The sequence below is a fragment of the Rhamphochromis sp. 'chilingali' genome (assembly GCF_963969265.1).
Source record: "Rhamphochromis sp. 'chilingali' genome assembly, chromosome: 18".
Classification (NCBI taxonomy): Eukaryota; Metazoa; Chordata; class Actinopteri; order Cichliformes; family Cichlidae; genus Rhamphochromis; species Rhamphochromis sp. 'chilingali'.
Window position 1 is genome coordinate 24,033,691 of NC_137945.1, and position 22,211 is coordinate 24,055,901.

At 40.1% G+C, this 22,211-nt stretch overlaps 1 protein-coding gene across 3 annotated transcripts in view; it reads right to left on the reverse strand.

Annotated features, from left to right (window-relative positions):
* Positions 1-14,718: 14,718 nt before the first annotated feature.
* Positions 14,719-22,211, reverse strand: part of col11a1a (collagen, type XI, alpha 1a) — a 69,177-nt gene continuing 61,684 nt past the window's right edge. For all 3 annotated transcript variants that reach the window (XM_080865205.1, XM_080865207.1, XM_080865206.1), the window contains 8 exons: positions 21,378-21,431; positions 21,255-21,290; positions 21,104-21,157; positions 20,774-21,014; positions 20,047-20,159; positions 19,582-19,650; positions 16,769-17,002; positions 14,719-16,218 (listed from right to left, as the gene is read on the reverse strand). In XM_080865205.1, the coding sequence (XP_080721331.1) occupies positions 16,072-16,218; positions 16,769-17,002; positions 19,582-19,650; positions 20,047-20,159; positions 20,774-21,014; positions 21,104-21,157; positions 21,255-21,290; positions 21,378-21,431 (948 nt within the window). In that variant the 3' untranslated portion in view covers positions 14,719-16,071. The remainder of the gene's footprint in view (positions 16,219-16,768; positions 17,003-19,581; positions 19,651-20,046; positions 20,160-20,773; positions 21,015-21,103; positions 21,158-21,254; positions 21,291-21,377; positions 21,432-22,211) is intronic.

The following is a 22,211-nucleotide window of genomic DNA, read 5'->3' on the forward strand; positions in this document are numbered from 1 at the left end:
TAGGCAAGTTGTATTCTTGAGGAATAATGTTATTATTGAACAACAACCATGTTCTCAATGAACCCAAAAAAACTCATTAATATCAAAGCTGAATGTTTTTGGAAGTAGTTTTTAGTTTGTTTTTAGTTTTAGCTATTTTAGGGGGATATCTGTGTGTGCAGGTGACTATTACTGTGCATAATTATTAGGCAACTTAACAAAAAACAAATATATACCCATTTCAATTATTTATTTTTACCAGTGAAACCAATATAACATCTCCACATTCACAAATATACATTTCTGACATTCAAAAACAAAACAAAAACAAATCAGCGACCAATATAGCCACCTTTCTTTGCAAGGACACTCAAAAGCCTGCCATCCATGGATTCTGTCAGTGTTTTGATCTGTTCACCATCAACACTGCGTGCAGCAGCAACCACAGCCTCCCACACACTGTTCAGAGAGGTGTACTGTTTTCCCTCCTTGTAAATCTCACATTTGATGATGGACCACAGGTTCTCAATGGGGTTCAGATCAGGTGAACAAGGAGGCCATGTCATTAGTTTTTCTTCTTTTATACCCTTTCTTGCCAGCCACGCTGTGGAGTACTTGGCCGCGTGTGATGGAGCATTGTCCTGCATGAAAATCATGTTTTTCTTGAAGGATGCAGACTTCTTCCTGTACCACTGCTTGAAGAAGGTGTCTTCCAGAAACTGGCAGTAGGACTGGGAGTTGAGCTTGACTCCATCCTCAACCCGAAAAGGCCCCACAAGCTCATCTTTGATGACACCAGCCCAAACCAGTACTCCACCTCCACCTTGCTGGCGTCTGAGTCGGACTGGAGCTCTCTGCCCTTTACCAATCCAGCCACGGGCCCATCCATCTGGCCCATCAAGACTCACTCTCATTTCATCAGTCCATAAAACCTTAGAAAAATCAGTCTTGAGATATTTCTTGGCCCAGTCTTGACGTTTCAGCTTGTGTGTCTTGTTCAGTGGTGGTCGTCTTTCAGCCTTTCTTACCTTGGCCATGTCTCTGAGTATTGCACACCTTGTGCTTTTGGGCACTCCAGTGATGTTGCAGCTCTGAAATATGGCCAAACTGGTGGCAAGTGGCATCTTGGCAGCTGCACGCTTGACTTTTCTCAGTTCATGGGCAGTTATTTTGCGCCTTGGTTTTTCCACACGCTTCTTGCGACCCTGTCGACTATTTTGAATGAAACGCTTGATTGTTCGATGATCACGCTTCAGAAGCTTTGCAATTTTGAGACTGCTGCATCCCTCTGCAAGATATCTCACTATTTTTGACTTTTCTGAGCCTGTCAAGTCCTTCTTTTGACCCATTTTGCCAAAGGAAAGGACGTTGCCTAATAATTGCCTAATAATTAACCAATAATTAATCAACAATATTCAACATTTGGACACCACGGCGCCAGCTGCTAGGCCCAAGGCTGGAGCCCACCAAAACAACTCCCTGATAACGACTGTGTGATGACTATTCTTCCCATCCCATGAAGGACACCTGGATCGGCTGGAGGACTGTTTACTTAGCCTGATACAGCGAAGGACACTGTCTCAGCTGAACTATGGACACGCACACACATACACTTACACTGATAAGCACGCACTCATCCCCCTCCCTTCCAAACGCCTTCGATGCTTGTTCCTGCGGGGGAAGGCAGCGGGTCTGCGTGCCGCGCTGAAATGATAGCATGGTGCAGGACGACTGCTGTGTTCCTTCGAATCACCCCCCACCCCCCTATCCATCCCCTGTGGCTTGTCATGTGCTCTGATGTTGTGATGTGGACATTAATGTGCTCTCTGTGCAGAGGAGTTTTTTTGTTTCCTGTTCTCATGCTGTCCTCCCATAGGTTGCCCAGCGTGTGAAGAGGTCTCTTTTTTTCCTCTTGTACTTTTCCCAATGTTGTGTAATTTTTTCAGTGTTATTCTCCCAACGCTGCCGGTCTCCGACTGTATTCCCTTGTGTTGTCTTGTTGTTGTGTGTGTTAGTCGGGGGGGGGGGGGGGGGGGGGGGGGGGGTCCTATTCCTCTGTGGGGCAACCTGCATATGGCCAATAAAGCATTCATTCATTCATTCATTCATTCATTATGCACACCTGATATAGGGTGTTGATGTCATTGGACCACACCCCTTCTCATTACAGAGATGCACATCACCTAATATGCTTAATTGGTAGTAGGCTTTCGAGCCTATACAGCTTGGAGTAAGACAACATGCATGAAGAGGATGATGTGGACAAAATACTCATTTGCCTAATAATTCTGCACTCCCTGTAGACAAAGAACCAAAGAAAATGTGCTGCCTGTTGACATAATGACAGTCATTAAATCATAATTAAATCAAATCAGTGAGCATGCAACACTAGTGAGTGACCCTAATTGCTTACTCCGATATACTTGTCAAGACAGTCGAGCCCCCCCAAAATGCCTTTTTACCTAATAATGGAATTATTTCCCAAATGCCCAGCAGTGCACAGTAAATATGGGAGTACTGAGACTGAGATTTTCTTTTAATTGGAACCAAGAATGTGCAACTGTGAGAGGCAATGTCTTGATGCAGGAATTCCCCCAAATGTAAATGTTTCCACCTGTCATGCGCCGCGGCGCGCGTGCACAAAAGGATCCAGACGCAGACTCCGCGCTAACAAAAGACACTTTATTGTAATAACGAAAGGCGACCTGGGAAAACTAGGGAGCAAAACAAGAAACTAAAAACCCGGGGAAACAATGACACGAGGAAGCCGGGATCGGGACCGTGGGAGGCTGCAATAGAAAGGGGAAATGATTACTAGGGAGCCGGGAAGCGGGGAAAACACATCAGGACGGAGTTAGAGTAGGGGGCTTACGATAGAACGGGACCGTGGGAGCTCGGGAGGGAAGTGTGGCAGTCCGTGAGCAGGAAGTCCGTGGGGATGGCGAATGGGCCAGAAGATGCACCAAGTGATCCAGTTGAGCCGGAGGACAGGCAGGTGGCAGACGCCGAGTCGAAACCTGGACACAAGTAGGCGGATTAAACACAGTTCCAACCAGAAGTGAATGCACGCTTTCGTGGAAGTCTAGTTACCACTGTGGGGGTGACTACGGACTGGCGTGGAGCATCCGTCAGCGCCGGGTTAAGTAGATCCTCGTGTAGTCACCGTGATGGAGAGCAGGTGTGCCGGTGATGGCCCAGTGTGTGGCTACCCGAGCATCACGCATTCCACAGACACAGGACCACGGACCATGACACCACCGTTTTAAAATGCCATGCTAAAATGCACTTGTGTCTTGTGGCTATGTCTTCAAACCCTCAAACACACAATAATAACATGGACTGAACCACCACTCACAACCACTAGCACTTTATATAGCCTCTGTAGGAATTATATCTCACTTATCTTAACTGCACTACTGTATAGCTCTGTTTAAATAATCATTCTGTACATTTGATCATTTTTAATCCTACTGTTTACAACTTGCATAGTTCCCATTTCTGTATAGCTGTATATCTCAGATTTCTGTAAAGTTATTTATTTCATATTCTGTATAGTTTTTCATATTTATATCCTGTTCATATCCTGTACATAGCTTGTACTCACTACAGCCTGTACATACTTATAGTTATAGAATATTCACAACATACTTCATACCGTGTACATTATAACATACCATAATAGACCCATTTCTGTAATATACTCACATATCTATATTATTGCTAATATATATTGTAATATATCTATATCACTAAAGCACTTCTGGATGGATGCAAACTGCATTTCGTTGCCCTGTACCTGTGCATGTGCAATGACAATAAAGTTGAATTCTATTCTAAAATACACGTTCTCCCCTTCAGCAGGAAGTGGTGGTGTGGTCCAATTATCCCTCTTTGTATTAAAGGCTTCAAACCACCTTTTGTCTGGCAACCCCCAGGGATCATGGCAGGTAAGAAGCAAGTAAAGAAACAAAGGTTAGTCAAAAATCAAACAAAGTAATAAACTGGTATGAAGACATAAGTAAACTAAATGTGCATGCTTGCAAATAGAACAAATGTACCTAAACCAATAAATAAACTTACTGGAAACTAAAATGTGTTATTGTGTTCAAGTGAAGAAATAAAAATACACAAGAGTTACCAACTCTAGAGTGTGGCCATGGGTTTGGCCATCACAGTCTTCTTTGGACGTTCCCTGGAATTACAGGTTCATTTATGTTTTGCCAAAGTCTGATGGTGTTTAAAATCAGATTTTAAAATACATATCAGGCATTTGATGCACCAAGTAGTACACTGTTTCATCCAAAACATGTTTCCTCTTATATCCTTTGAAAGACCCAAATATCTTTGTTGATGACACATTTTTATCCACTGCCTTGCTGCTGATATCTCTAGAATGTGACACAAATATTTAGATGACAATCTAGTGTTTTTGTCATTTTATTTCACATTTCTTCATCTTCTTTTTTGTTTGCTTTTGTACTGAAATTAGTTTTTTAAATAACGTGTAAAGCATATTTTCAAAGTCTTTCAGCTGATTACAGACAAGCTTGTAAGACATTTTTAAAAAAATGTTTAAAAAGTCCCATGTAACTGCTAGTTGTTATCGATGTAATTTCAGCTCACCGGCTTCCTTCAGCCCTTTCATCTTCTTTAGACAATACAGTAACATGTGGGAATGAGGATGCTAATTAATTCAAACACAAAAATTGCTTAGAGCACACACAAACACACATAAAGTTGTCCATGTTTGAATGTGATAGTGACTGTCAGGAGATCATTTCCTTGAGTTTCCCAGCCAGTGTCTTGTGTTTCCTTATTTTTGACTATTGCATTGAGCAGAAATCCAGGCTGGTGCATTCAGATGATTGCCACTCACGTTCTGTGCTGACTGAGCACTCAGCCAGCATGTGTGATGCACTGCTTTTAGTTGCAGAGTCATATAGGAGTAGTAAAAATCAGAGGTGGGACCAAGTCATTGTTTTGCAAGTCTCAAGTAAGTCTCAAGTCTTTATCCTCAAGTCTCAAGTCAAGTCTCAAGTAATGTCAGGCAAGTCAGAGTCGAGTCTCAAGTCACTGGTGTAAAAGTCCGAGTCAAGTCACAAGTCTGAAACTTTGAATTTCAAGTCCTTTCGAGTCTTTAAAAAAAAACAAAACGAAAAAATAATGTTGCAGTTATGCTAAATGTAAATATTAGACCATGTAATTTTAAAATCTGTGTTTTTCTCAACACATGACAAAATAGTGAACTTAGAAAATATACACAAATTGTGAAATTGCACCTCTTTAAAATGCAGCTCAATTAAACCTAGCTCCTAGAATAATTTTCACCGACAGTTCTGAGATAAGCTGCATGTTATTCTTGGATGCGCTTGTAGGACCGGCTTTAAAATCGCATGACAAAAATATCATACACATTAAAAAAAACTGCATCACCAACGTAGCCTGGACAACATTTGCTAGTTAGATGAAGTCAGCTATCTCATCGTAGCATATTTATATGCATATTTATAATTATACGGTTCTTGGAGTGAGTGCACACACTCATGAAGTTTAGTAACTTCAGGTCACTGCAACAAGCCCAGGTACAGTTTACCGACGGATGGGTACAGGACCTTGAAATGCACCGTGTAGAACGAAAGACCATCGTACGTATCATAAGTTTACCAGTCTCACAAATCGTCGTCATAAATACACATTCGTTAACCGTTTATTAATATAACCTTTGAGCTCAACGGTAATTAATTAGTAGTGGAAATAATTTCTGGTAGCATCACAGAAATGTAGCAGTGACAACAATATTGTATGCTGTAATCGTACTGGGCAATTAGTGATACAAAAAACCTGTTTTATCCTGTGAATAAAAGTATATGTTTTTGTCAATGTACCATAATAACAGAAGCGAAACGCAATATTGTGTCAGGACAATTCACTATTTATGCACAATAAATAAAGGAGCATAGCGCGACAATTTCTGTTCAGCGCCAGACTTGCTTGTAACCTATATCACCAATTATGTTATGAAAATGACGTATTAACTACAACAGCAGACTGACCTTCGTGTAAATGCTTGGAGCAGACTAACCTGTGAGCTGGAGTGTTCTGGGACGTTATATTTGATCTTTGAATGGCTGCAATCCAGGCCACCCGTCGCCTTTTTGTTACTTCGGAAACATGGCTCGAACAATTTCTCTTCAACGACGTAATCCGATAACAACCGATCTCTTTACCCGTCGGCTTCCCGTGGCTGTCATGCGACCGGCTATTGCAGTTAATAATACAACAGCTTCTTGACATTTTTGTGTTTCTTTTTATCGCTGTGTAACTGATTTCAATTGAAAGCCTGCGTGCGCTAGTACCGCTTGCCACGAGTTCCCAGAATCCTTTGCGGTTCTACCCGTGAATGACGTCACATTTTCAATCTCTATATAATATGCATGTTAAATTTTATATTTGGGGTAAAATATCAAGTCTTTTCAAGTAAACCGGTTCAAGTCCAATTCAAGTCCCAAGTCATTGGTGTAAAAGTCCAAGTCAAGTCACAAGTCTTAGAACATTTTTTCAAGTCAAGTCTAAAGTCATAAAATTAATGACTCGAGTCTGACTCGAGTCCAAGTCATGTGACTCGAGTCCACACCTCTGGTAAAAATGAAGAAGTGCACATCTGGCGATAACCCAGCTGTCATGTAGAGATGTCCTGAACAGAAAAGAGAGTGAGAGGAAATTTGGAAGGGAGAGAAATAGCCGTTCAGAGCTGAGCTTTGCTGTTATTTCTTTTTAAAGTTTAACATTTGGGGGAAATTTCTGCTGTAATCATTTATAGTTTGAGGATTAGCCAATTTTAATTCCATAATAACAGTTGAAGTCTGTCTTTGAACACTGAAACCACAAACTGTCTGGTCAGATTTGAAGTGAATAACACCGGTCCCGATTGCCGCTAGAAAATTCAGTTTGCATTAAAGCTCGAGAGTCTCCGCTTAGCTAGTTTACCTCATTTGAACCATGTTGCTTTCAGCCAATCAGAGCCTACTATTGTGGCACTGACAACTCCCTATTTTCAAATTGCATTCGATTTAAGTCATTTTAAGTAAATTGCACTTTTTTTTGTGAAACATAACATTGAAAATAAAATAATGATAATTAAGTAATGGAAAACATGATGTGACTCAGTAAGCCATCAGCCCTCGTGATTTAGCCTTTCAGGCTGTGTGTATTGACAAAATGACAAAATTACCTCCTGCAAAGGTAACATCAAAGTACCAAAATGGTAATAACGTCATTCAAAAATGCAGTTTGAATCAGCAGGATGCAGTAGATGAATGATCTCACTCCAACACAAGGCACACTGGCATTGACGCACAAGTTCCCTGCAGAAGAAAGTGATTTGCTAAACTACTTTACAGCCAAAAGCAGCCAAGCCTGCGCAACAAAGAGCTCTGTAATTATACTGACAAAGCAAGATCTGGAGAGGTAATCACACCGGCAGACATTACCAGACTTAGAAATGTATTTGTGTGATCTACTGACGGCGTTTGAATGTATGAGAACAGACTCACCTTTATCATTTCCGTATTGTTTTGCAATCAAGCAGACCACAAAATGGTGTGAGTGATGACTAAAAATAAGTACAGGTTTTATACATGTTTTTATTTTACAGAACAAGCAGAGGAACTGCTCGGTGTGGAATAACTGACGTTAGTGGAGGAATTGATCAAATACAGTGGGGCAAAAAAGTATTTAGTCAGCCACCGATTGTGCAAGTTCCCCCACCTAAAATGATGACAGAAGTCAGTAATTTGCACCAGAGGTACACTTCAACTGTGAGAGACAGAATGTGAAAAAAAAATCCATGAATCCACATGGTAGGATTTGTAAAGAATTTATACCTAAATTAGGGTGGAAAATAAGTATTTGGTCACCTCAAACAAGGAAAATCTCTGGCTCTCACAGACCTGTAACGTCTTCCGTAAGAAGCTTTTCTGTCCCCCACTCGTTACCTGTATGAATGGCACCTGTTTGAACTCATCATCTGTATAAAAGACACCTGTCCACAGCCTCAAACAGTCAGACTCCAAACTCCACCATGGCCAAGACCAAAGAGCTTTCGAAGGACACCAGGAAAGGTATTGTAGACCTGCACCAGACTGGGAAGAGTGAATCTACAATAGGCAAGCAGCTTGGTGTGAAAAAATCAACTGTGGGAGCAATCATCAGAAAATAGAAGACATACAAGACCACTGATAATCTCCCACGATCTGGGGCTCCACGCAAGATCTCATCCCGTGGGGTCAAAATGATCATGAGAACGGTGAGCAAAGATCCCAGAACCACACGGGGGGACCTGGTGAATGACCTGCAGAGAGCTGGGACCAAAGTAACAAAGGTCACCATCAGTAACACACTACAACGGCAGGGAATCAAATCCCGCAGTGCCAGACGTGTTCCGCTGCTGAAGCCAGTGCATGTCCAGGCCCGTCTGAAGTTTGCCAGAGAGCACATGGATGATACAGCAGAGGATTGGGAGAATGTCATGTGGTCAGATGAAACCAAAGTAGAACTTTTTGGTATAAACTCAACTCGTCGTGTTTGGAGGAAGAAGAATACTGAGTTGCATCCCAAGAACACCATACCTACTGTGAAGCATGGGGGTGGAAACATCATGCTATGGGGCTGTTTTTCTGCCAAGGGGACAGGACGACTGATCCGTGTTAAGGACAGAATGAATGGGGCCATGTATCGTGAGATTTTGAGCCAAAACCTCCTTCCATCAGTGAGAACTTTGAAGATGAAACGAGGCCGGGTCTTCCAACATAACAATGATCCAAAACACACCGCCCGGGCAACAAAGGAGTGGCTCCGTAAGAAGCATTTGAAAGTCCTGGAGTGGCCTAGCCAGTCTCCAGACCTCAACCCCATAGAAAATCTGTGGCGGGAGTTGAAAGTCCGTGTTGCTCGGCGACAGCCCCAAAACATCACTGCTCTCGAGAAGATCTGCATGGAGGAATGGGCCAAAATACCAGCTACTGTGTGTGCAAACCTGGTAAAGACCTATGGTAAACGTTTGACCTCTGTTATTGCCAACAAAGGTTATGTTACAAAGTATTGAGTTGTATTTTTGTTATTGACCAAATACTTATTTTCCACCCTGATTTACGAATAAATTCTTTACAAATCCTACCATGTGGATTCATGGATTTTTTTTTCACATTCTGTCTCTCACAGTTGAAGTGTACCTCTGGTGCAAATTACTGACCTCTGTCATCATTTTAGGTGGGGGAACTTGCACAATCGGTGGCTGACTAAATACTTTTTTGCCCCACTGTACATGGCAAAACCTAACCTGCCAGCAAAAAGGACATCTGTAACACAGCATGCCCGCAAATGCATGTGCAGAATGCGGACAAAGTACATTGCACAAGATAACACGAGCTTATCAGTCAAAGCTGCTGTAGGCCTGACCAGCATCTGTAGGATTTTTTTTCTTAACCAAAATCATCCACCAACATCCATCCAGGATCCTAAAGCCATTTAAAACAAAGAAAAAGAAAAAATAGTTCAAATCTTCAGCTTAATAGCCCATGAATTTCCCCTTTTTTAAAATGTTGTCTAGACGTGTACTGTAGGCACGACATGACCTTACAATGCTTGTGAAAGAGTTGTTAGAGCCCTGCTTGAGCTCTTAAAAAGGAGAGGCAGCAAACACAGAAACACACAAAAACAAAAAAAGAGTTTCAAGACGTTTTGTGACCGAGGGCATTGCATAATTCTTATTATAAATTTGGAATAATCTTTCTTAGCAACTGATAAGTTCTGATAATTGAATATATCTTACTTTTCTATTAAACGACTCTCTCTCTCTCTGATAGCTCGACTGTTTTGTGGTGTACACATTCACTTAGTAAGCAAAACTCTGACAAATCAAATATGTGGAGCTACCTGCTGTTGTGACACCTAGTTACAGGCAGCCAGCTATAGCTTTTAATCTCTCTCTCTCTTTTTTTACTACTTCCTCCCACCACCTGCAAATGAAGCCACATCAAGTAGAAATTGGTTGACATGCTGTTTTTAAGTCTACAATGATATAAGCAGGAAATTGACCAAAGCAAAGTTGTATGATTGTGTGACTGTAAAGCCTGTATGATTAAATTTAACCCCTAAATGTAGCTGTTTGAAAGGGGAAGCCCACGCCTTTCCATCACACACCTTTAACAACTTTAGTAAATCCTGAGAAGTTTTGTAATCCCCAGAAAGGGTTTGTTCCGTTGAAAACATTTAATCTTATTTCCATTTATTCTAAATATCTTTTGCTTTCAATACTATATGTTTTCTGTTTTTAGTGGTATGAGGTTCCCTTGTATTATAATTGTATGAGAAACTGTTGGAACGTCTACACCCCAATCTCCAAATAAATAACATGTTCCTCATTTTCATGCCACGGTGTCAGGCATATTAGCTTGCTGTATATGAGCTTGCTAAATCAATCCTGTCTTGTTTTCATTAAAAAGGAGCTGTATGCTACAGTTCAAGGTGATTTTGATTAAGAATTACCGCTTTCTTGACTCACTAGAGTATCTTAGCCACACTTAGTTCTTGCTGTGACTGTGAAGTCCCTGTGTGATCCTTGGGGTGCCGTGTAATCTTTTCATATCCACTGATCCAGAGGAATAGAGCAGTAATTTGGACAGCCAAATGCTTTTCCTACCTCTCTGCTGAAGCAACTGAAGACTTAATGTTCCCTGTGAGTGGTGTCCTTGTAATTATTTACCTTCTGTATACACTGAACCAACACAAACATTTGCTGGAGTCAGTAAAACCGGACTTGATTAGGTCTATGAACGAGTTTAGAAACAAACTAGACCCATCAACAGCTTATAAAAGTGCTGTGGTTTTAGGTTTTGGATATCTTATTCCAAAGCGATCTTTATCATATCCAGTTAGGGACATGAAATAAAGATTTATGTTATTAAAAAGCTGCTGGAAACATGATCTTGTGTTAGGGACAACCAGAATATTGTGTTTTCGCTGAAATTTGAGGGTTTCCCCCACTTGACATTTGGCTTCTTTCAAGTTGCGCAGCTTAGTGTATCTTTGCTTTGTTGTTAACAAGCTATTGTTGTGATGCTTTTGAGCCGCGCTACTCACTAATCATCAATCATTCATGCAGTGCAATTGCAGCTTGTTTTGCCCATTGATCTCCTGTTAATAAAGAATGATGTTCTGTCAGCGGGACTCTTTGAGATCTTGTTCACCTCACAGTGTACGACAGCAAATGCAGCAAAACTGACATTTATATGGTAATGTAGGAGATTATTATTACAACTATCTTTCACAACAACTCGAGGAAGTTTGATTGCTTCATTTGAATAAACTCTGTGAATTGAATATTTAAAAAGAGCTATTAAGGGTGTGAGCAATCTCTTGAGACAAACGTGGTATTTGCTAAAGGACTATAAAGAAGGTAGCGTGAGTTGTGGAGCTGAATTTGCTTCTGAACCCACGGGGAGCATTTCTTGATTGTTTTGCTTGTGTGCAGTTCCACATGAGTATTCTCTTTGGTTGCTTCCCTACAAATTCCCACTATCTAAAGGGGAAAAAAAAGATAAAAGAAAATGCAAAGTCCATTTCTTTTGCTGCCTAGCACAGACATGTCAGTTGTTATTATGAGGATTTCTTCTACACCTTTCAAGGAGAAAATAAAAGGTTTAGCGGTGGTCAGTCCTTTGAAGTGACACAGGCCATTGCTAACATTTGTTTCAAGAAGGCACAGGAGGACTGAATACTAATTAGGCCTGTTTTGCCCCTCATAATTTCAAGGAGAGAAGAGGAGCTGCAGAACTGCAGTGATTTGGCTGGAACAACCTACACAACTGTAATGGAATTACATTTATTAGAAAGACAATGGGCACTTTCAGGATGACTTAAGACTGTAGAGCAATAGTTTTACATTTGAAATGCATTTATTTGATTTCTCATTAGATAGATGAGGCCTGTCTCTGTTTTCGTTAATACAATCACGTCTAGTTACTGTGGAGTCCAAGAGGAATCAGCAAAGACACACAACACTGTATACTTGCCATACACGCTTTCATTCAGCTTTTTCAAGTTACTGATAAAAAAGCAAGGCCAAGTACCAAGAACTTTCAACTCTAGAACAAACCTGTGGAGATCAGCTATATTCTAATGACCTCAAAGGCTAATTTAAACTCATGTCTCTATTAAACAATGATAAAACTAGCCAAACTTTTCCTTCTCTCAGTGCACCAAAGATGTACTCAGAAACTGGATTTTCTCTTTTTGATTACACTCTGAAAATGTTTTATGCACCAGAGTTAGTGATTATGTGGTATTTTGCAAATACTGTTTCCATGATTATATTTCGATAGCAATTTTAATATTTAATTATTAATTATTGCACTTTTAATATGCTCCTGATTTGATTTTGCTACCTTTGCGCAGAGGCAGACCAAGCTAGCTGTTCATTGCGTTAACTGGTCATTACATTAACCAGCAAAGTGTTTCTATTACTCTGACACAAACATTGAGCAAATTAAATGGTCAGGTTTGATGTAATTTGTTTTTGGGAATTTTATTGCTCGTGGACACAGCCAGGATAGTTCATTATGATTGCATATTTTCAGTTATTCTGTTAAGCAAAGCTAGCTAGCTAGCCTTCTGGCTCATATTTACAACACTTGATGGTGGCATTTCATCTTTATGGTCTATACCAGAGCGTTCTCACTCCCGAGGCGTAACATGTCGACGTTTTGTCACGTCCCGCGGCGTTCCTGAGGAACGCGAAAGGAGACCTTCGGCGTTCTTATGGTACGCGGCGGGTTATGGCTGGGATCCAGTGCAATGACGCTTCCGCGGTAATAGACGTTCCAGCCCTGTATTCCAGCCCTAAACCTAACCTTATCCCTAGCCCTGACCATAACCTTATTCCTGACCTTAACCAGGACTTTAATGAAGTTAAATAGCGTGTTTCTAAGCGATTTGAAGAAAAAGAGCGAACATGTGTAGATTCAGTCCAGACGGTTCTCATATTTCCTCTTTTTTCCGAGGTCGTCATTTAGGAACGTGGTGGGTAGCCGAAAACGTAATATGGTGACGATTTGTCACCTAGCGTAAAATGTTACGCTTTGGGAGTGAGAACGGGTTGTCTATACACATTATGGATTGTAGGAGTTAAAACAGGCCTTAGCTCTCCAATTCTAACTTGAACTTAACCACTGTACTCACAATTTTCCTCTGTTTAAAAAAAATGAATTAGCGATTTGATGACAAAGTATTGCTAGTAGTAGCCATGTGCTGTTAATCATATGCACTTGATTAAGCTTAGCAGTTTGGTGGTCTGGAGTGTTCACCAGAATCTCACCAGGAATGGACCACCCAGCAAATTCACTACAAGGTCAAAGTGTGCACTTTGCAGAGAAATTGCAAAAAAATCCAAGCTCTACATCTGAGACTCAGTTAGCATGTGAAATGTTAAAGTTCATGTCAGTGCCATTAGAAAGAAGGCTGAAGTACTGTAGTTTGGCTTGTTTGGAAGAGTTGCAAGTTGTACAAACAACAAGACCTCTGGAACAATGACAGATGAGACCAAAGTGGAGGTATTTGGCCCAAATGTGCAGTGCCACAGTCAAGAAACCAAACACAACACATCAGCTCAAATACCTTATGCCATCTGTCAAGCACAGTGGTGGAGGTGTGATGATTAGGGCTTATTTTGTAGACACAGGGTCTGGGAACCTTGCAGTTGCCATGCCAACTGTGACCTAGTCAGTGCACCAAAACATTCTAGAATCAGATGTGAAGCCATCTGTCCAACAGCTGAAGCTTGGTCCAAATTGGCTCATGCAACAGGAAAATGATCCCAAGCACAGCAGCAACCACAACAGAATGGCTAAAAAAGAAAAAAAATCGAAGTGTTGCAGTGGCCCAGTCTGAGACCAGACATAAACCTGACCAAAGTGCTATTACTGATAGTCCCTGCTGCTGATGGTAGCTCTACGAGCAACTGAATCATGCGGCGTATGCAGTTTCTCACAGGTTTGCAGAGTGCTATGAAAACTTTCTTTTTACGATTGTATTCTTACTTATCAGATAGAAAAAAAAGGATAAAAATGCTTTAATGATACTGTAGAATGAGATTGTAACCTCATTCTCAGCAGTTATAAATTCCACTTTATTTTGTAAGAGTGCTGTAAAATAGGAATATCTGCTGCTCTAAATCCTTTTCGTTTAGGTAGCTGTGCTTGGCACCACACTGAAAGGTCACACCATATCTTGGTATATCTATTTTTAAAGTACTATTAATGACTTTGGTGAAGGTCCCTCCCCCACCAGGGCTAAAAATATTTCAGGAGAGGCAAGGATACATAGATGAGTGGGGGAAAACCCCTCAAGTAAATTGCGCCCAGCATGTAACATCTATATGCAAAGAATAATACTCTAACCCCACTTGCTGCAGTCTTTACATCATTTTCTGTATACGCCCAGTTTTTTTTCCACCAACTGAATGAAATAAAGTGTATTCCCTGGAATTAAGTGTTATTGTGTGCGCATGCTTCTCAAATAGGCATCATAGTGAAATACAGCATGTATTTCACAGGCTGATCAGGGGTAAATAAGCAGCAGATACTGAAACATTTAAAAATGAAGGCAGGTAAGTCTCTTTCATCCATTCCATGGCAAATAAAAAACATTTTATGTTTCCATTCATGTACTCCAAATGAACGTAAATTAGTGTAAGATGGTACTTTATTGGTTTCAAGAGATGGAATTGCACCAGCCCAGAGTCTTAGTTGAATGAACATATCCTTGATTTAAAGCATTTCACATGTACAGTAGGTAGATCTTCTCCAAAATCATCTTACACAAACTGTTGAGACATTCAGTTCACTGTTGTTTAGAATCCGGTTTTTAATATTTAAATGAACTATAAAAAGCACATTAAAACATCTTAGTTACAAAAATGGGTCACCGAAAGGGATTCTCAATGCATTCACAGAGGGATCTGAACAGTGGATCTCTAACAGTTAATGTATTTCTCTCTTTTAAAAAATCCCCACCCAAATATATATAAACTTAATTGCTTAACCAAGGTATATACAGGGCATGGCAACCTTGCATCTTAAAGGTTATCAAGAAAGTTTGAGGTATCCAACCAAAATGAAAGCCTGTCAGAAAATGGAAAAAACAAAGAAACAAAACAAAAGAAAAATAGAATTAAATAAAAGAAGATGAATGCCATGATTGCTTCCTACTAGCACGGGATCACAACATTAGTGGGAGATGTTGTCATATACGTGCAGGTGTAATACTTCCAGTTGTTTCACCTACGGTCACAAGGGCAAAACAGCAAGTAACCTCAAGCTTTGGACTGTCAATATATACAAAGGGCATACAGTCTAATTTAGCAATAGAGAACTGTTTGAATGCTCACTTTTATTTTCTTCATGACATGTACACAGTAAGTGTTGGAACAAAAAGACAGAATTATAAATTGACTTGACTTAATGATGCCTTTAACTTACACGGTATGTCTTTAAACCAGCGTTGAAATGAAAGAGCCAAAAGTGAAATCTGATACACATGCAAGTTTTGAAAGTGGATTTAGAAATAAAAGTTTTGTACAAAATAATAATTACAGTATTTTATAATTAGCAAAATACACCTTCTTTTGTAGCACCTCTTTTAGACGTTGTGTGTGTTTTGAACAAGCACCATTGTTGTTTTCATACAGCACCTGGAGAGTCCAGAGAGGAGACGCGTGTCACCCCCCTCGGTTATGTCCGATTCACCCTCTGCCACACGATTCGATTGTCCTTCACCTTTGCTCCGTGACGTGGTTAAGTCATGTGGTTCGAGCCCCACAAGGGCAACAAGTATTTTCCTGGGTTACACATACATACATGGAAAGACATGTTTGCTACACCATCTCTTATTCAAAACTTGCATGTGGCATGGAAAAGGGTGGGGGGCTAAAAATGGGGTTTGGTAGTACCCAGAATGTCTCAACTTGACTTTCTTTGTTGGCCCCATCAAGTCCTTTTTTTTATTTTTTATTTTTTTATTTGACTTTTTCATTTGTATTTAGCCAAGGAAGCAGACAGGCCCAACTTCAAACCCAAACTTCTGGTTCGGATCCCCAAAGTCAGTCAACATGACATCGATAATTGGAACCTGATCAATTTTGGGAGTATTAATCTCCATCACAGTCTTTCCGTAGCCCTTCCTCGTCTGCAACAAGAGAGAGAGGAACACATTAAAAACAAGCAGTCAGATGAGAAATGATCAGGAAAATAAACCGGGACCTTCAGCTGTGTGCTCAATCTGTAAGCTCATCATAAAGCCATTTCATTTATATCTTAGAGAAAAAAGCTACTGGAAAAACTCTGTTTGAAGGAAGATGTTACCAACTGATAACTTTAATTGCATGAGTAATAAAAGTTGTAATTAAAGTAATTAAAGGTGCCAGCAGCTCAATTTTTTATCCATTCTCTGATATTTTCTCATTTTTCATATTGTATGAAGGTTTGGAATCAGTTGAATGATTTAAATTGTGATTTAGATCATTCAACTGTAGATGTAAAAGCCCAACAAAGGCCAGCATTGGAACCATGTCAAACTGCATTGTCTCTTTTAAGTAAATGAAATACTTAAAATAGCTCTATTCAACAAATGTGAATTAGATAACAAACAGAGATTATAGCCATTCAGAACAGGACTGCTCTTTATCTTTAATTTAATACACCGCAATAAACATTCTTATTTAGGCGGTCAAGCTTACCTCGCATCCATCTGAGATGGCCTTGATGTAAGGGTTGTTGTCGTAGGACATCTCCTCATCATTGGCACCCAAGAAACGCAGTGCCTTGTTGTAGCTGTCGCTAGAGGCGTCGTACCACGCCACAGACTGGTGGCAGCTGTAGGTGAAGTTTTGCCTGGCTGAGGCTGTCAGTAGTCTGAGGAAGGTCATTTGTACCATGTTTATTGCGTTCCCATCTGCGTCGACATAGGAAAACTGGACAGAGATGGAAAGAGAGAGAATGAGCAGCAATTACCAAATGTTTGTGAAATAAATCTAAATAAATGTGATGACTGATACCTGATCTTATTTAACAAGAACAAAATGTTCTGTCTCTCCATGCAAGATCGTACAAACTATGTGAAAAACAGTGCAAAATAATTTCAGATCCCTAAATACTTTAAGTTGAAGGACTCATGTGGATAGTAATGCATGTGGATAGTAATGCATGTGTATGGATGCTCTGCATCCATACACATGCACAGTCTTGGAAAGCTTCAAGAGAAACAAGACCTTTAGACATGACACAGTTCTGACAGATACTTTGTGTAACTCATGTCTGAACATGTGCATTAAAAGCACTCACTATCCAAAGTCAGGAAATGCACCGGGCTTTCAATACCTCAAAGTCGTGTCATTTTCTGTCACAGCCAGCCTTTGTGCTGTTGTGGAATGAACCATGACACCAGTTTGATGGAGCAGGACAAACCTGTTTCTTTCATTGGTGAATACAGTAAATAGATGACGTTTAGAGAGAGATTTTCACTGTCCAGGGACAGAAGGAGGACAGCTGGAATGCTAACATCCTGAAGAATTCTCCTCGGCTTCACTCTGATATTTTAGTGATACTTTCTTCTGTATATGGCAAAGTCTGGTTACAGAAATGTTTCAACAGTAACCATTTATGTGTGGTGTTACTGTCTAAGCAAGTTTTTGAAGTTCAATGAAAAACTTCAGTGTATGCACCCATAAAAAGCAAATCCATACCTGCTTTAAATGTGATTGCTTTCACTCTCAAGGTCATCTTCTTGTAAAGCAGTGCAGTGCTTCCAGCACCTCTGTTACATTTACATTACTCACTAAGAGTCCATTTTTGACTCCTTGACTTCTTGCATTTGTGATATTATCTTGATCTCAGGTTTGGCAGAGATCAACTTCTGTGTCAAACTGACTGAAACTTATGTTTAGGGATGGGTATCGAAAACCGGTTCTTGTTGAGAACCGGTTCCCACTGTTTCAATTCCTTGGAATTGTTTGCCATTTTTGCAAACGATTCCCTTATCGATTCCAGTCGCCCCGAATGACGTCACCACGGTGCGGAGCATCATTTACCTAGCAGGAAACACGGCGCGTAAGCGGCTCAAACGCTCAAAAGTTTGGTTACACTTTACTAGAACGGATGACAACAGGGCAACTTGCAATACTTGCAAAGTAGAGATTTCATTTAAGGGAGGAAACACTACGAATATGCAAACGCATTTGCTCAGAAAACACGTGATAACCTTAAATGAATGTCGTGTTTTTAATTCCGCTCCGGACTCATGAATCTCAACCCAGCAGCAGCGGTAACGTTTGCACGTCCTCTCCCGTTAATGCGGTCAACTAACAGTGCATATTATGTTAGCGCGATCTGCCTTATTACAAAACCTGCCATTACTGTGCGTTTAGGTGACCATGATGAGAGAGACAGAGTCTGGCTGGCTCAGATGCTGGCAGTTGTCGCTGCAGTCTACCGGTAGCGTCTCCTTTCAGGCCAGGATAGACGAATGTCACCCAGCAGTGTCTAAGTTTGTGGTCAAAGGCTTGCACCCATTTGCCACAGCAGATGCCCCCGATTTTAGGTAAGTGAATGTGTTTAATTGTAGGCAGGGACATTACTGGATATTCTTGTATAATTGCTACTGAATAATTTATGTTATATTTTGTTATTGCTACAGAAGAATATTTATTTTATTATTTTACATTTACAAATTTTTTTCCTGGGGACCCTGTGACACCCCATTGAAGAGCCGTAGGCTGTGGATCTCTTAAGATCTCACTGTTGGGTTTGTAAGGCCATGTTACTCCTAAATTTCTATCTTGTTCAAAGAGAAGATATAAAACGAAGTTCCAAGCTAATCGAACTTAGTGTTCTCCTTTCTTATAAAGAATCGATAAGAGAATCGATAAAGAATCGAATCGTTAAACAGAATCGAAAATGGAATCGGAATCGTGCAAATCTTATCAATACCCATCCCTACTTATGTTGCAGTTTGGGCCTCCAAGTCAGGAGAAAGTGCATTAGATCAGATCGATCTTTCTTTCTTTCTTTCTGTCTTTCTTTCTTTCTTTCTTTCTTTCTTTCTTTCTTTCTTTCTTTCTTTCTTTCTTTCTTTCTTTCTTTAAAAAAAAAATATTTTTTTTACAATTACAACTGTGAATCTTGCCCAAAAGAAAAAACTGGTAACAGGTTTTTGCATTTTTTTTATTGAAGTTTTTGCTAAAACAACACAATGATGGGACACCGCCTGGAGTATTTGCCCCTGTTTTGACACACTGGAGTTGATCCAGCAATTGGGATAAATGAACACTTCCAAGTGAAAATGGGACTTTGACTGAGTGACTGAAACCTAGCAGGACTGCTCAAAGAGACAACTTTGAAAGAGTTTGCAGCCAAATTCAAACTAAGCTTCTTTTTTTTTTTTTTTTAATAGGTGCTGAATCATATTGTTGAACCAACAGCTGACTAAATATGTTTCAGTCTATGTTAGATCTCTAAGAGATGGATGAGAGATGAAAACAAAAAGAAAACTTACTATTTTACCACGCTTAAATTCACTAAACCATGATCCTGGGACTTCTTTGGGCCACGAAGATATTCTGACCTTTGGAAAATAAAAAGACAAAGTTTATTAATATTTTAGATTACCACAGGCATAATATGTGAACATTTCTGCTGTATACAGCAATGCCTCAAGCATAGCATCAAAGTTTATCATCTGGGAAAGAAGATAAAACTTATATCTCCGAGAGAACATTTTCACAAACTTCTTGAGTTGTGTGTAGTGTTTGCCTGTCGTGGTGTTTGAGGTGCTTGCACAAAATCAGATCTGAACAGGTTTCTACCTGCAGCAGATCAAACAAGTTCTTATAAACAATGGCAGCCTTGTGATGTGCCTTCTGTTGCGTCATTGTCTTAGCATAATGGCTTAATAGTAATTTAGAAAGGATGATTAACAATAGTCAGTTTGAAATAACTCGTAAAAACCTAAGTTACTTACTCCACTGGACTTCTTATCTGGATAAATGCAGGTTTCGCCTCCGGCAGTGAAGTTACAGTAGACTTTGAAGGAATCCCCTGAGCAGCCTTGATTCGGGTCAATCCAGTACTCACCTGAAGAGAACCAAGAACAGCCAAAATTTCTCTTCAACTTACATCGACAGAAAATTGCAGAAAGCTCAGTTTCAAACGTTAGTGTGCTTGATTTCTTTACCTTAAGTAAAAATTTGTTGCTCATTTTCATGGCTCACACACAGCTGGATTAAATGATGTTTTTATGCCTGAGCCAAGGTACATTTTATTCCTCAAAGGAAGTAAAGCAGCAGTAATAAACCTACTGCGCAGCAACAGCTATGGTTATAGACTTTAGAAGCAGATAATCCCACATTGTACCGAGAGGAGAGACGGCCTAAAATTCATGCATTAATTATAAGGCAAAGACAGGGCACAAAGGTTTAAAAAGGAGATATACAAAGAGCTATCAAACAAACACTAATGCTCTGAATTTAATTCTTTCAGAGCAGGTCTGCCAATCACTGTTATACCGGTTTTATTTTTTTCAATAGAGAATCCATTTGTCACAATAATGGCTGTTAGGATGAGCATTAGTATCTGAAAACATGAGGAGAATCTCTGGTGGCTGCTTCTCTCTGCTGATACAATGAAACATGACAACAACATGGGTGTGTTTTCCTTTCAGGCTGAAGTCTTGCTGGGCTTCAACTTACCATCGGCAAACTCTGGGTGGCAGAGCTGCAGATCTTTACATGTCCTGGCGGGGTTGTTTTGGGTGCCCATGGGGTATTTCATGCGTTCAATATCTTGCTTGAGGTTGTTGAGGGAGCCAAAAATGTCCTCCATACCCTCGCCATAATCCATGATGGTACCATCTGACTGGATATCACTGGAGCGCTTTGTCTTCTTTGGTGACTGAATTGGCAGAGGCTGGATAGCTTCACCTGGTGGGCCCTGTAAGGTGTTTTAGATTTCATACAATATAAAAATATACAACAGACTTTGTACAGGAAACAATGAAAACAGTAGTTTGAAAGACTCACAGGAGGACCAGGAGGACCAATTGCACCAGTGTCTCCTTTTGGACCAGCAGGACCCTTTAAAGTTTACAAACATGTTATTAAAGCTCCATTTAAAGTAAATGCTGATTGTCGCAGCAGCAATGCATTATTAGAAACATGGGTTTGTACTCACACTTGAACCCTTGGCTCCTTTGGGACCTTGAGGACCCTGTATGACAAAGAACACAGTACAGCAATTTAGCAAAGTCATTCTGTTATGACATTAATATATAAGTAGAATAAGTAACAAACATACGGGCAAACCAGGTGGGCCTGGGGGACCAAGAGGACCGCTGGCTCCAGCGATACCCTGTTATGAGATCAGATCGAAGTAGAAGGTACATATATTTGAGAAGAAAAACAAAACAACAACAAAAAACATTGCAGGGAACAGAATTACTGTCAAGCTTGAATAATTGGTGACATAAAAAAAAATACGATAAGAGAACCAGTGACATTCAAAGAAAACTATCAAAAGTGGCCAAACACTGCACTTGTGACAGGCCTGTTGCTTCTCAGGCCTTAAAGTAAACATACGAATCTGAATAAAAATGTTTACATTCTTTAGCTTTGATAAAAGGAGGCAGTGCAGTATCACATGGATAGATAACCAGCACACCACCTTAAATCACTAAACGAAGGCAGGCTGAAGACTACAGCAGAATGTGTTACAAATGTAATATATTCAGTGATCCTGCAGTGTGTGTGTGTTTTTAATGCATGAAGGCTGTCATGTCCTCCTTTCAGTACTGCTTCTTATTTAAGTGGAAAAGACAGAATAAAAGCGGTCTGATTTTTAATGATGTGGCTCAGAATGAAAGCAGTTTTTCACATCACACAGTGTGATATTATAACAGCAGTGTCACACACACATAGGAACTGACCACGGTGTTAATGAGTCGTCAAAGAACATCTATACTAGTGTTGATGCTCATATACTTGAACTGCTCGTTTCCATGATGTTGATATTCTACATGCTAAAGCAGTGTCAACTAAAGAGTTTGGTTTAAACACCTCACAGCCATAATTATACAGTTTTCTCTACACATTTTAAGCAATTTGCATCAGTAATCCAATGAGACAAATGTTT